This window comes from Perca fluviatilis, chromosome 1 (assembly GCF_010015445.1).
Source record: "Perca fluviatilis chromosome 1, GENO_Pfluv_1.0, whole genome shotgun sequence".
NCBI classification, from domain to species: domain Eukaryota; kingdom Metazoa; phylum Chordata; class Actinopteri; order Perciformes; family Percidae; genus Perca; species Perca fluviatilis.
The window spans coordinates 23,950,299-23,966,113 of NC_053112.1; the positions used below are offsets into that span (position 1 = coordinate 23,950,299).

Consider the following 15,815-nt stretch of genomic DNA (forward strand, 5'->3'; position numbering starts at 1 on the left):
TTAGGCTACTGACACCTACCTGGTGAACGACGATCCTTCTAGAGGCCAAGGGATGCCTGAATGTTTCCTCGTGTCTGATACATATAGGGTAAACACACACACACACACACACACACACACACACACACACACACACACACATGTGATTTATTTCATGGAGACACAAACAAGCCCAGTCCATTAAAAATTCAATTTTTTCCTATACAAAGATTTACCGCAGCTGAGAGGAGGAGGGCATTCAGAGTACAAAAGACTCATCAGAGCATTGTTGCAGAATAATTTTTATAGTCAGACATCACCATGGGGATATTAACAACTATATCATCTCCATTCTTCAGATCTTGAATTGGAAGCTCTGAGTTAATGTGTCCAGGAAATACACACACAGTTTTGAGTGTTGACATTCTGCCCGTTAGCATGATCATCTATCCACTTCCTTTAAAATCTCCCACATGTCATCATGGACGTCCTGAACTCATCTGTTGACCGTGCTGAGGTGTGGCAACAGTGCCCTGCAAAACTCTGTATTTCCTCAAAATGTCAGCTTTTCTGTGACTAGTATTTTTACAAGGTTTAATTTATGCTTTGCAGTAGTTTGACTTTGTTGCAGAGTCCGGACACATGTTCCTCAAGCGGAGGACAAAGCCAGCAGCAGAGAACAAAATAAAATGCAAAACCTAAAAAAAAGAAGAAAAAAAACTGAAGATAGGGGATTTCTTTTTGCAGGACACACATGTGGTCATTTTCATATAATTGTAAAAAAAACAACAATAACAAAAAACACAGCACATCGTCTTTCAGGTTGAATTTTACAGACAACTGTTTGACTGCCTGAAAAACTGCCCCTTTGGCCTGTGTGCTGTAATCTGACATGTTGAATTAACCGCTTAAATTAAGAAATGATGACATCAGACTAGAAAAATAAATCTGTACCTTTTTCTTCCTGTTGAATACAAACACGGTAGAAATGCAGTAATTCAAACCGGTCGGAGTAAAATGTATATACAGCTATTGCACACAGTAAACACTAAAAAAGCAGCAGGCGTAACACATTGCTCCGCACACACACTCAGATTGCAAACAGATCCAAAGAGTCTCTGGGATCCACACTGTGTATGATATGCTTGTTAGCCATAACGGCCAGTCAGCCATTTCTTTCTGACTGCATATGCCTGTATGTATTTGACTGGCGTGCTCCCTCCCAGAGCACACATCAACAGCTTACTCAAACAATATTTACACTGTATGGCGTAAATGGTACACTTACACACATTTTCCATTCACATATTTCCTGCCTTTTGAAAAGCAGCCTCAACCACCTGTCTCGCACATTTAGCATACTAATGGCAGTATCAGTATGCTACATCACTTTCAATATTTAATCGCCTGGCCACAGGCGATGGTTAACAACAAGATATGGGTAGTGCTGCATGTCATTGGGAGACCACAACATGCTAACTTTAGTCACAGCATATGGTTTTCTCATGTGCTTTTTAATGGCAAACGTCTCAGAAACTACTAGAGCCCTGCACGCTCGAGGGGATTTCATAGGTGATGGTCGGACAGGACTGTTTGATTATGGGCAGAGAGAGAGAGAGAGAGAGAGAGAGAGAGAGAGAGACAGACAGACAGAGAGAGAGTGTTTGGAAAGAAAACCTGAGTGTCAGTGTTTTGTAACTTCTGTGGTTGCTATAGTTTGTTACAGCCAAGTTGCCTGTATTGAATACTGAGATGGATGCCTCGGCCCAGACTGCAGCCAGAGACAAAGACGGCCAGTAAAGGCAGACAGACGAAAGGGACAGTGTGTGTGATTAAGACGACCGAAAGAGAGAGGGAACAGCAAAAGATTATAAGATAGAAAAAGAGAAAAAAGGTCACTAAAAAGAACCAATGAGAACTAGAAAAGGGGTTGGACAGAAAGAGGGAAAGCGAAGGGAGCACACAAAGGCATTGGGGTTTGGGCCTGTGCCGTGGTGGGGTGTGGTTTGGAAAGAGGAGAGACTCTGGGAAAGGAATAGACTACACCTCAATATGCTTCACTTTGTTGCACTTTTATTTTGTATTTTTTTTCTCCTTTTCACCAATCTAATTCTCTTTCTAGTCGCTTGTGCCAGCGTATCTTTGACCACAGGACATTTGTGGTCGTGTGTGTGATTGTATGTGTGTATATGCTGTACATTATATGCATGTGTGTCTGTGGTGTGAGTGTCTTAAGTATCCTACACAGGCTGAGGTCTCGTAAAGCTGCACAGCTTCATATCCCCCCTGAAAAACTTGGCATTCGAGCGCGGGGGTGACTTCAACCCCCCGAAACCGCACCCTTGCACACACACACACACACACACACACACACACACACACACACACACACACACACACACACACACACATTGGGTAAGACTCGTACACACAGACATACGCATATGCAGTATAAACACACTTCCAAACACTCTCACTCACACACATGCACAAGGCAGGGGCTTATGTATAATTGCAGGCACTCTGCCTGCATATATGAGTTTGATTAGGCTGAGGAGCAGGGAGCGAGCAAGGATAAAGCCAAGCCTGATTAGAAACAGAGTGTATCGCTTCCATACAATAGCAGTCACAATGAAACTGGTTTAGACCACTTCGTCCAAGTTCAGGTATCTTTTGTCTCCATATACAGTGCACTGGAATATGACTTGGACTAGGTTCGAAAGGAGTAAAACAGGAATTTGAGGAGTATCACAGCTGAATAAATTACAATAGTTCAGACAGTATATTTACAACTTTCTGTAATAACTTTGGACTTGTGTAGTTCCTTGTGGGCATTCAATGAGGTTCCTCCCTCAATTGCAAATATAATGTGATGGTGTTGGTTATAAATTTCAGACGAGGAGTTTCTCACCCTAAACTGACCGTACTCAGGCGAAATGAAGCTGACAGAGTCGGGCCTCAAATCCAGCCGTCACACCTTGTAAAATGAATTAAACACAAATAAGTTTGTACCGCATTTGTGCCGATGTTTCAGCTGTCTCAGACACTTTGTCCATCGAGCACTTTAAATTTACAGTGACAAATAAGTCAAGAATATGGGGCCTCTTACACTTAAGACACTTGGATCAGTTTACTGTGTGCAGAAAGCTTTGTGTCACCCTCGAGCTGACGGGCTGACAGAATACCACAGCAAAATCTGAGTAGTAAATTTAAAACTTTTGCTTCTATTTTGGTCACATTTGGGTTTGCTTCTGCATTTTGTGCAATGGCAAAGTGAGAATAGGCAATTTTGAGGAAATCTGTCTCCTCAATCGTTTGTGTTTGCTCTGTACTCGGTAAGCATAAGCATAACAATGTAACCAGGAATTTTAAATGAATACCACAAGAGAATTAATAATAGCAATAAGATAAGTGTCTTTAAGTCCCTTTTAGCTCACCACTGAGTAACATAAGCAAGCTGTAAGTTGTGAGGAAAAAATGTTAACTATATTGAATTTGTCTAAACTGGCACTTTGGGTTTCTCATCTATCTATCTATCTATCTATCTATCTATCTATCTATCTATCTATCTATCTATCTATCTATCTATCTATCTATCTATCTATTCTATTCTATTCTATTCTATTCAAATAGGCTTTATTGGCATGGGGAACAGTTTACATTGCCAAAGCAATTGTGAAATAAAAACAAAAATGTACATACAATAGGTTAAGATGTATTAGAATAAAGTGTAATATAGTTTATCTATCTATCTATCTATCTATCTATCTATCTATCTATCTATCTATCTATATATCTATCTATCTATCTATCTATCTATCTACGATATGATATATCTGACATATATACATAGATATAATCTTAAATTAGTTATTATTTGTCATATCAACAGGAGATGAAGTAAAAACGCGGCAACATTATGACTACATGTTTGCAAGAGAAGAAAAGCACAGACGAGTCATTCCCTCGCAAAATCAATGTAATATCCTGTAATAAATATAAGCAGGATAAATAGAGATACCACTGCAGAACTGTACGTCCAGGTGGAAATATTAGGACATATTCTTTTACACATATGCCATACAAATTTTATCAAATAGGCTACCATAAAACACGATGAGGTGACTGAACTCACCACTGAGCACCACATGCGCACTATAAGCTTCTACAGCACTGTAGTGATACCGTGTTCCTCTCTGGGGTTTCAGCGAAGCATTGATTCGGTTTTAAACTATCAAAAGTCGATGACAATTTAAATATAGTTAGGTTTGTGTCGATCCGAAAGAGAAGCGGGGAGGGAGAGAGAGGGAGATAGTTAGAGAGAAAGAGGGAGGGAGGGAGAGAGAGCAGCAGAAACTTTACCCTAAAGTTAGTGCGGAGCTTTCACTGTGAGTGAGGCGGGGTTACAGCCTGGACTGAGCCACAGCGGCTTTGCAATGCGGCACCGCAGCGAACCTCCATCCAACTTTATTATCAACAACTCCAATTTCCATCTCTAGACACAACCATGTACTCCCCTTACTGCTTGACACAGGTATGAAAAAAAATCGCCGTTTTTCCATGCTCCTCTTCTTTGCTTTTTTCCCGGTATGGTGCGCCTCCGGTTTGTTTCTACTGTACGTGGTTACGGTGCTGTGTTGTCTGCCGTGCTGCTGCTTATCATTTGTTGCGTTTTAAGGACCTTTTTCCAGCTCTGCTCTCCTTTCTCCGATAGTGTTTAACTTCCCTCTCTCACTCCCTCTCTCGCGCTCCCTCTCTCCCCCTTTCTTTTTAATGGCACTCCTCCAACGGGCTTTCTTTTGCGTCTCATTGCGCATGGTTTGGAGAGAAAATGGCGCTTCTCCCAAATCTATTTTATATAAAACGGAGGTTGGAAAAAGGGGAAGAAGGTCCGGTGCCCCGACAGTTGGCGACTAATTACAGCCACCCTGAGACAATAATCGGCTTTATCGACAGATATAATAAAGCACGAATCGAGTTTTAATATGGCTCGTTGAGTTGTGGGACGCTTTATTTTTTTAAACGAAGGAGGGTTTCTGACTTGCGGCTGTTACGGAGGTCTGCCGGTCGGTGCTGGGGGCCTTTAGGGTCAATGTGTACACATTCATAACTGTCCCTCGTTGAGTTTATTCAACTTCAGAAACCTCGTTTTGAAATCAAACTTGTTTTTTTTGGGGCACCCTGAAGGCGACAGAGGGGAGGGTGCACGTGTGTTATGTGAAAAGTCCGAGCAGCATTGTTGCAGTGTAATATTAGGCTAATCACAAAATACAGTTGGCCTTTAAAGAAGCAATGCAGCTACTATATATGTTACTTACCTTAATTACACAGTCATTACAGTAAAGAAAGCGCAGGATGGAGCTTTTCACTCACTGTTCACCCAAAAGGAAATCTCGCTTTATGTTGTGCGTAATTTCAAAGGCCGTTTGTGCTAATGGTTCAGTTAGATGTTGCATGCAGGTGATAAAGTGTTAGTTTCTGTTTTAATTGTCTTTAAACAATGTGATAAAATATGAATATATGATTAAGATATCCTCTTTGAATGCAGCTCGTGTTTTTGCAATCAAATGCACAATGAAAGACTCCGTTTTGACCTTTCCGGCCTCATCCCCTGTATGCACTTCTGGCACTTATCTTTTCATCAGCTCAAAGACTGGAATCACCCTTAAGCCAGGCCTATATTATATGTATTACAAGAAATAATGTTTAAATTATGAATACTTACATACTCAAAACACTGGACCAGGTTATCCTTTAAGCATTACAAATAAGATTTTGCCTACCCTATAGATCTGTTGCTTATTTCTAAGGCTATATACTTACTTCATCGGGATATTTATTCATTTTCTCTATGTGCTGGATGCGCGTTGTTTCTGTGTTTTCAGTGTGTAAATAGTTGTATCTGTAAACTAAAACAACAGCTTACAACAGCAAAGGTCAAGTCATAAATTGACCTTTTGGGTTTTTCTTGCAGCAGCTTTTTTGTGCTGTTCATGAGTATTTAAAGTGATCGTTTTGAAATAAGCTTTAGTTCACAGATGCACACATTTAGTGCAGTCACTGCAGAGTTAACAGAGGAGAGCTGCAGGCAGGCCGCCGCAGGTCCGTGTTTCTCTCTGCCGCCCGGAATACCACATGTATCCCCATGTTAAAGTCAGTTACATGTTTCATAAATGTTTTTAAACATCAAGATGAATATGACCTTTTAACATCAGTGTTTGTCAGACGGCAGTGTGGCTTTTTTGTCTGAGGTCAAGGTCTTCCGTTAGTCAGGAGATATACAGTGCATGGAACTTAATTATGCAGGCTTATGCATTATAATTTTTACGCATTAATTTACACTGTGAAATGATTTTGCATTAAGTAGCCTATTCACAGCTGTTAGCGTTAGGCCTGACAGGTTCACTGTTTCACTGTTGCAGGGAGGTCACGGCCGGCCGCCCTCCTCTCGTTTTCAGGGTTATGCTGTTTTGTATTGCTGTGTTGTGGGATTATATAGGCTAATATTTATATTTTTTCGGAATCATTCTGAGAATATATTACACCTATAGGCTATGTCATGTGATGAAGCAGAACATCTATTCCGCTTCTTAAACACCTATTTGACGAGCTCCGTGGAAAACAGGATTCCTTCTCAGTGTTATTTCAGGCCTTGACCAGACTTCACAGTTTTTTCTCTGATATATATATGTATATGTCATAGTTGGTAGAAACAGGAGAACCGCAGTGCTTAAATTAAAAATGATGTTTCATCACATCTTTCTTTTCTTTTTTTTTATTAGACTACAAAGTCAGAAGCCGTGGCTGCATCAGAATCATTACTATCATTTAAACATGCTTGTCCTTTTCCATTTCTGTTCCTTTTTATTTCCTCTCGACTTTTCTGGCGTCTGTGCGTTTTAAACAGGGACATTTTCTAATCAATAGTCCATTTGATTTTCTCCGTAAAATAAGTCCAACAGCCCTATTTAACACAGATACTTTTCCAAGCCTGGTGGTATGAGGCAGAGGTTCGCATCGAGTTTCCTCTTTCTTTCCATTAATTAAAATTAATTGGCAGCAGATCCCCTCGCACGAGCGCCGCATGGACGCGTGTTGTCCATATGCGCGATACATATTGATCTGCTTAGGCTGCTGTTATTCTCCCGGTCCTGCTGATGGATATCAAGCACAGCTGATTCGTTTGCATTCTCTCATATCTCCTTGAGATCCTTCGTGTTTGTATTTAGAGGATATTAACGCCAAGATAACAACAGTCGAAAATGAACTTGGGGGAAATCCTCTTTGTGGGCATAATTGACACTGATCTGTTTCACACCTGTAATTTAAATTTGACTTGAACATCCGCCTTTAATTTGCTTTAATCGCCTGTTTTAATGGTTTGTGGTTTGTTGCTGTGAAAGACGGATTGTTTGTTGTTTCTTCGTGTGTGTGTGTGTGTGTGTGTGTCTGTGTGTCTGTGTGTGCACACATACATGAATTATACTGACGTGCATTATGTAGCCTACTTGTACCCATACTACTATTGTCGTCCATTAAGAGTGTGTTCTTCGATCCCATGTAAATAATTTACAAATCACAGAAAACATGCACAACTGTTGTAAACAATCTACAATGTATTATTAATGCTGATAAAAGCTTTGCTGGAATGGCTGGTAGGTGACGGACCCGATCAGCCAAAAAGTTGTGCACATGCACTTGCCAAACAGCACCGGGAGTTTTTTTTTTTTTTTTAAATTAAGGGCTAATTGTAATTGTTTCACGTCCATGTGACGGAAATGCATTTGCATAAAGTTTTAATGCGGTTTGAAGGTCACGGAGGCGTCGTTAATTAAAACTTTTATGTGCCGCGTTTTGAAATCAATTATTTCAGACTCCAGTTAAGTCCCGCTTATCCAAATGAGATGTGGGCTGCTAATATACAGCGCGTCTCACAAACACTGCCAACTTTAGAAAGGCTTTGCTGCAAACTCAAGAGATGTTTAACACTGTGCGGGAGATTGTTTCACTAAGATCACACGCAAATAAAAAGTTGTATTTGCTTGCTCGATTCTTGCTCATACGTGCTTCATGTCCAGTTATTTGCAATTCTAGTTTTTTTTTCTCTTTTTCTTTTTTTAGATCAAATGAGTTCTTGAAATGAACTGAGCCTTGCAGATTGGTAAAGCACTAGAAAGCATGCAGTGAAAGCCATACGTACTGTAGCCATGCCATATAGCCTAGCTACAGAAAAAATATGGACATTTTGTAGTCAGTATCTTTGGTGATGGAGATAAAGGCACTTATCATCTAAACAAAACGGTTTGTGAATCAGTGCATATGGAGGAGCATAACGTGTGGCAATATGTGTAGAGCCCACGCAAGCAGTTTGTAGACTATATAAGCTATTGTCCTAAATATCTTCTAAGTTAAGCACATCTTTCTTTCAGTCCAATTTGGTTGTAATTTCACTTTCAATTCATTAAAACTCACATTCAAGGCATATATCCACACCAGGCCCTGTGTGTGTGTGTGTGTGTGTGTGTGTGTGTGTGTGTGTGTGTGTGTGTGTCCGCGCGCGCGTGCGTGTGTGCACGTGTGCATGTGTACAGTAGGTGTGTGTTTCTTACTCCTGCCCCGTTTTGGGCCGATGGCTCTCCTGCGTCACCGCTCGGTTCTGGTTTCACTGAGACCGGACGGTGACGGCTGTGGTGCTGGTGTAAGCCGAGGTGGGCCTGCATGATCTGGTAACATACCAAGCCTTGCCGGCATCACTTTGCAACACACACACACACACACACACACACACTAATCCTGCTCACACAGAGCTAGTTGGTAGGCACAGCACAGGCAGCGGAGAATAGGTTTGCCATAGTGGATGGTAGGCAGTGTAGAAGTGGCCTGCCAACTGTGCCAGGATGACAGGCCGGCAGTGGGTTGCAGGCAGAACCCAGGGGTACATTGTGTTCTTTTTACTTATTCATCCTTTCTGCTGGAGGCAGACCAGGTCCACCTTACACTGCTTGGCCCAGAGTGAGAGCTGGTAGGCAGGGACTGAGAGATGGGACGGAGGAAGGAGTGCAGAGAGGTGGGAAATAGCACAACATGTCCAAGTCAGTTACACAGTGTCTTAATACATTTTAATTACATGGAGAAAGAAAACATTTCCTTGTATTTGTGTGAGGGATGTGTTGACTCTTGAGGTTTTTAAAAAGCTTAAATCAAGCTGATCTCTAGTTCAAATATTTTAAACCACACATTGTGCACCATGTTTGTCAAGAGTGTGCACAAATAAAAATATTATTTTTGGTTAAAACATTTGCTATGGAAGAGCCTGTATAAGCCCCCTGAGCAAAACCCTTAGAAAGCTGGCGGACTGTCCTCCTCTGCTTCAGTGTATATGTGTGTGTGTCTGTGTTTGTTTGTGTGAATGTGTGTGAACCTGTCTTGGAGGTTAGTTAAATCCAGCACTTTGGTGCTCTGCTCATCCCTTATCTGTGCAGTCTTCCTGACCGCCCAGAGAAAATGGATTTATCATGCTTAACTGAGGCAATTGGCACAACAAGGTAATAGGTGGTTGTCCCCTGGATGGATGGGGCATGTGTGTGTGTCCGATATGTGTGCGTCCGTGTGAATATGTGTACCCTCCCCCCACCTCCTCGTCCTCCGCCTCCTAGTGTGGATTAGGTTTAGGCTGATCTGTGGCCAGTGGAAGCAGGCAGCGCCTATAGCGGTCTTATGTTAGTCTATGATATAGTGGTGTTTACCGAGCCATATGGCACACACATGTACGTGTGCACACACACAAAGTAAAAACACACTCATTCTGAAATCAGACTGAACACTCACATATGTTATAGACAGATAGACAGACTTGTGGTGGAGGAGCAGCGGAGTCAGAATCACTTCAGTGTGCTGATAATCAGAATACCTCTCTTAGTTTGGCTTTTGAAAGCTTTTGTCATGAGAGTAGAAAGTACTCCAAAACTAAACATATGCAACTATTCCACAGATCTTTTGTTGATTGACTGATAATTGCACATCATCCCTGTTCAAGACTATATACAATCAAACTAGCAGTGAATTCACAGTGTCATTTACAGTGAAAATATTTTAGTTTGCCAGCAAGTGATGAGATGGTCAGACAGTGGAAATGTGTGGAACCCACAAAGAAGCGAGGGATGAAAAGATACAAGAGCCAAAGCAGCTGCTTGGGACAGACTCCCCTTCACCTTTATCCCCTCCTCCACCCCATCCCATTAATTCCCTTTAAAAGTGAGGTAACGGTTAGTGAGAGATTTGCATTGTCCAAGGAAGAGCTTCAGTTGTTGTTGTTGTTGTTGTTGTTTGTCTCTCTCTCTCTCTCTCTCCATCCCCCTCCTCGGCCCGTTGGTGTGTTTTTCGCTCATTTTGATTTTCTCAGAGGCTTTTTTGTGGGGGTAACCCCACTGAATGGGACAATGCAGCCTAGCGTGAAATTAAAGCTCTTAGTTAGTTTGGAGTTGCTGAAAAGAGGATTTTACACATGCATGCATTCATACACCCTCCCATACACTATAGATATAGCTAATTAGAGGAAGTACACCCTATGTCGAGCATCAAGGGCCCAATTAAAAGAGTAAGGGAAACCTCAATGTGCAAGATCTAGGCCAAATCAGCTCTGTGAATGCATTTCTATGCCTTGCGTATGAACAGTATGTCTGCCTTAATCCAGGCAGGAGAATATGGACAAGACTGATATGAGAAACACAAGTTTCATTAACATATGCATGTCACGTACTCGTTAAGTAAATCAAGAAAACAGTCGGATTGATCATCCTGACAGGCAAGCGTCTGATTCAAAACAGATTGAGCTGGTCTTGCTGACTCTTCCAAGTCTCATTTTGGAAGTAGTCTCCAATGAAATGTCTGTCATGCATGCACATTAGAGTTTTTGTTGTTCACGTCAAAGGCATTTTTTTGTGCAATTTCACAGTACAACATTGGAGTCTGATGACTGTTTTGCTTTGTCAAATATGTTTCCATGCATCTTAAGAATATAAAGCATTAAAACATTAAATATAAACGTCTTTTAGAAAAGAAGCAGCCTGAGCAGTGACTTACTTACTTGATGTGTATCTTTAAAGTGTAGTTGAAGGAAAAGCATAGGGCAGACTGTGTAGACAGGGCACTCCACTGTGTTGAATGACTACCTTAGGTCATTTATTGTGTGTGCGTGTGACAGAGGCAGATCAATATAGAGCAGACCTTTTCGCCTGAGTGATAGCTGAAAATCAGCTGAAATATCCACCAGATCTGATAAATGTATATGATGGGGGGGTTATCGTTTCATGTATGTATCGTGATTTTTTTTTTAAGATAATTTTTTTAGAAATGTCTCATGATATACAGTACTGTCTCTAGTGTATTATTCAACTTTTTTTTAAAAGAAGGAAAAGAAAATCACAAAACTATATGAACTAGCAATACTTATGTAAGTATATAATAAATGAAAGTCGCAATACAAATCGAATAGCCGATTTGTATCGTGAAAGAATCGAATCCGGTCAAAAGCATATTGTCCCAGTCCTAGTATCTGATATCTGACGCAAAAGCACCGATGATCTTTACTCCCTGTAGAGAGTAACACACACACACACACACACGCTTTTGTTCAGCCCTATTTCCTAAATGTAACTACTGGTCACAGAGGCCTGCAGTCTCAGCAAGGCAGCCAGTGAATCCAGTTAGTGAGTCAGACTTTGTGGAACACAGTGTGCTGCTCTCTGATCCTTTCTCTCTCTCTCTCTCTCTCTCTCTCTCTCTCTCTCTCTCTCTCTCTCTCTTTCTCTCTCTCTCTCTTTCTCTGATCCTTTCTCTCTCTCCCTCCCTCTCTCTCCCGTTGAGAGCGCTGGCAGCTCGCCAGGGGTGGAAAAATCTATAAGCCATTGCGTAATATACCATATCTTTACCTTGTTTGAACCCTGCACAAGATCCACAGCTGTGTGAGCGCACAAACACAGAAAGTGTGTGTGTGTGTGTGAGAGAGAGAAAGAAACAAGACAGACGGACAAACAGACAGACAGACAGAGGGAGAGAGACACAGAGTGGCTTCTTTGTGGCTAGTTTTCAGTGTGTACCCTCATATAAACAGTATCACACCACTTTGATCAAATGCTGCTGACAAAATATTTTCCTAAGTAGACCAAGCGTGGTGTTCTGATCACTTTCTGGAGTGTTACGCCAAGAGGAAAGTAAGCTGAGGCCATATAAAATGTTTTTCTGTTTTGAGGCGGGTGATGTTAAAAATGGAAATCAAATTAATTTTATGTTTTGCTTTAATGACATACAAACTCCATGGTAACACATCCATGCTTCCAGAGTGAGTGGCATAAGTGATATTCACAACTGGAGTTACGTGTCCTCGCTGCGCACAGGCCTCTCCTGTAGTGTCCGTCTGCACCTGAAGCTTTTTGGGGAGCTGTGAGTGTTTGAGCTCCTAAGGGAGGTAGTGTAATGTTTTTATTGGATGCCTTTTTAGAAGGCCTTAGTTACTGTCTTTTGAACTTTTCTGGTGAGTATTTTGATGCTGTAAGTTCATGGGTGTCCTCTCTGTAATTGCTCTTATCTCACAGGGAGATGCACTGACACACTCATACATTACTTTGCCCCACACAAAAAAACTAGATTAAGACAATAACAAGCTGCTCACATTGTGTGGATCCCCTTTGTGATAATTTAAATGAGATGAGATGCCAAACACTCTTATCCGTTCTCATCTTCACTAATATGATCCACTCAGCTAGTGATATTGGCCATCCAAATATCACATGGTTGGACAGATTCGTTTTTGATGGTGGTGATTATTATTAAATGCTCTGTAATGACTACTGATAATCTCCATATGCAGCCAGGCACCATGGATTCGCTGGGAGGCAGTTGTTTGTTAATGCACCAGTGAAACCTAAAACACATACAGATGTGTATGGGACAAAACCACAAACTCAATTGAGATCCCTGCCATTGTTTAAGTGCTGGTGCTTCATTTTTACTGGCTTGCTTATGGAGAATTCCAAACAAACGTGCAACTTTTCAGCACACAACCCCCATATTCAATTCATTTACTTTCCTCCCCCTCAGGTACACAGTGTAACGGGTCAAACTGTGTTAGTGTGGTGATGGTGGTTTGGGCCGCGGGCGTGGGGGGAGGGGGGTTGGGTGGCAGAAGGAAACAGCATCATTTTTCACCTTGTGTTGCATATAGTATATTTACGTGTATATCTGTGTGTATGCTGTGTGAACGTGTGTGAGGCTGACTGCTGATATGTTTGTGTTTATTGACTCAAAGAGACGGGCCGTGGCTGCGTACACAGCGGTGTGTGGGTGGCAGGGGTCCAGGCTTGGGGGAAACGTGTGTGTTTAAAGTACACACAGGCCTAATTATGCTGATTTAAGCATTCTTGCGGTCCTCCCTCTGGCTTGTGGTGAGTTAACTGGCACAGGGGCGTCCAGCAGAGAAAGTGAGGAAGAGAGAGCGAGGGGGGGAGATAGAGAAGACAGAGACAGAAAAGGGAGGCTCAATAAAGAGATTGATTTTTGGGGTTTTTTTTTAAAGAGAAAGAGAAAACATGGTAGTGGGCTGCAGCACAGTGAGAAACATGTCCCAGATGCTGGTGAAACAGAGGAAAAACACACACCGCCGTCAAACTTCCAGGCAGATTTTTTTCCCTCCTTACTTTGGAGCGCGTCCGCTCTTCGTATTTATTTTTATATTCAGATGTTATGGATTGCTCCGGGAAAAGGCCGTCCCTTTTCCCAGCAAGAGGAATTAATACTGTTTGAATGTTCTCTCTGGAGTCTAAAAGGAGGAATTTTGCAATGGAGTTTTGGAGGTTTATAAGTGAAAACCTGACCACTGCTAAATAAACAAACTAGGGATATATTAAAAACTGACCCTTGTTTGTTGACTTTTGGCTCTCGGGCCTGTGGGTGTGCACCTGTCTCCGGTCGTTCCATGCGCATGCATGTACCAGGCGGTTAACAGTGTATGTGTGCAGAAAGTAGACAACATTAGGGAAAACATGAAAGAGCAAAATAATATCAACTCCATTATAGCTATTACAGCTATAGGTGAGTCTAACAAGGGTGAATGCAACGGGTCTGAATATTTATGCACATGCACATACTATTTAGTTCACATCACATATGCTTCAGTGTGTTTCTGTGTGTTTCAGACAGAAAATGGAAAATTGTGTGTCTGTGTTGAGGGATTCCTGCAACTATGCATAATGACTTGTGTTGCTTAAACAATATCCAAACTACACTTTAACACTAAAGAGTATACATAAAAGGCCTGCACAGGTCTGTGACAGAGCAGCGATTGATGAGGTTAGCCAGTGTGTGTTCTTTCACGCAGGTGATAAAATCCTGCTGGAGAGCCAGGCAGGGCTGCTCAGTGTCTCTGGGTTCATTCGCTGCACTGTATGAGACAGGATCAAGCAACACCAAAGCTCACATGTGCTCTCATCTGAAAATATGCTCTCGCTTTCCTTCCAATTCATTCCTACCTTCTTCTTTTTTTTTCCTGTCTCTTTTTCAAAAAACCTCTCTCTTTCTTTTGCTTTTTTTCATGTGTTTGCTCATCTTTTCTCTGTCTCACTCTCACCCCAGCCCTCAACTCTCCCTGCTCTTTCTCTCTCAATACGTCTTTTACTTCAACTGTCTTTTTCTCCATTTCACCTCATTCTTTCCAGCCCCCTCCGCTACTCCTCTCTTTAGTTCCCTCAGGAAGAGCCACAGTCTTATCTGGGATATGTTGGATTTGGTGAGCTTAAAAGCCACTTTACTAACTCCCTGTCTGCCTCTCCTGAGAACAGCGCACTATCTAAAACAGTTTCACCATTCGCCAGGCTTTGTCCGTTGGAATGTTGCTCATCGGGCAACTTTTCACTCCCTACGGCCTCTTAATGCTAATCCTTTACCTGACTCTCCATCTTCTAGACTTCCACCCTCCTCTCCCTTCTCTTTTTCTCCCTCTCCTCCTTTTTGACAAAAATGCTTGATATACACATATTGGGTTTCTTTGTCAATGTGAAGGAATGCTAATGTATCATAACCATATTACAGTGCTTAGGGAAGGCAAATGGTGCCAAGTGCTATCTGGAGAATAAAATCTCTGCACAAGAGCTGTCTCTCTCTCTGATTGAAAAACGGTGTTTTGATTTTCCTCTCTGGAAATATATAAAGCTGAAAGCCCCTCTAAAATTTGCTGAAACAATGGCGTTGTTGTATTCAATAATGCAATTTCTCCAGGAATTGGAAAGCTAGCCTAAATAAAGATGCGGCCAAATCCTGTTTTGCATCTGATTATTTATTTTTTTTGGGCAGCCCAAGAGCTTGAATATTGCCAACCTTATTTCCCTATATGTGGTGCTTTGAAACAGGATCTAGAGTACTCTTCTTTGTGCACATGAATGCATTAATGTTTTGCATATAGTGCTTCTACAATTTGGTTGTCACAGTTTAGAAAATTATTTTTTTAAGCATTCAAATGTATGGATATTTCGAAAACAAAATGTTGATTTAAATGCTTGAAGAGTGTAACCAAATGATAAGTGTAAATCCAGTAGCGATCCTATAACAGGAAATGATCAGTCCGAGGGCAGGCCCTCTCTGGCGCGTGGCAGGCAATCTGGAGTGAAGGATTTGCTCGTTTTATTATTAGGGCCTGTGTGCGTGTTGTTGATGGAGCGGCTCCATCCATGTTGACTCACAGTGAAACAGCGGTGATGGCTTCACTGAGCAGGGGTGTCGGGCTTGGCTGATGACTCCAACTTCCTAAACAGCACCGCAAAGGCAAACCCTATGTGTGTGCATGT

General features: G+C 41.7%; 1 protein-coding gene across 4 annotated transcripts in view; it reads left to right on the forward strand.

The window, feature by feature from the left end:
- nfixa (nuclear factor I/Xa) overlaps positions 1–15,815 on the forward strand; it is a 121,551-nt gene that overhangs the window by 17,688 nt on the left and 88,048 nt on the right. For 3 of the 4 annotated variants that reach the window (XM_039795651.1, XM_039795664.1, XM_039795657.1), the window contains one exon: positions 5–88. In XM_039795651.1, the coding sequence (XP_039651585.1) occupies positions 5–88 (84 nt within the window). Of the gene's footprint in view, positions 1–4; positions 89–4,303; positions 4,514–15,815 lie in introns of those variants that run through there. The other variant, XM_039795671.1, reaches the window with a different exon arrangement.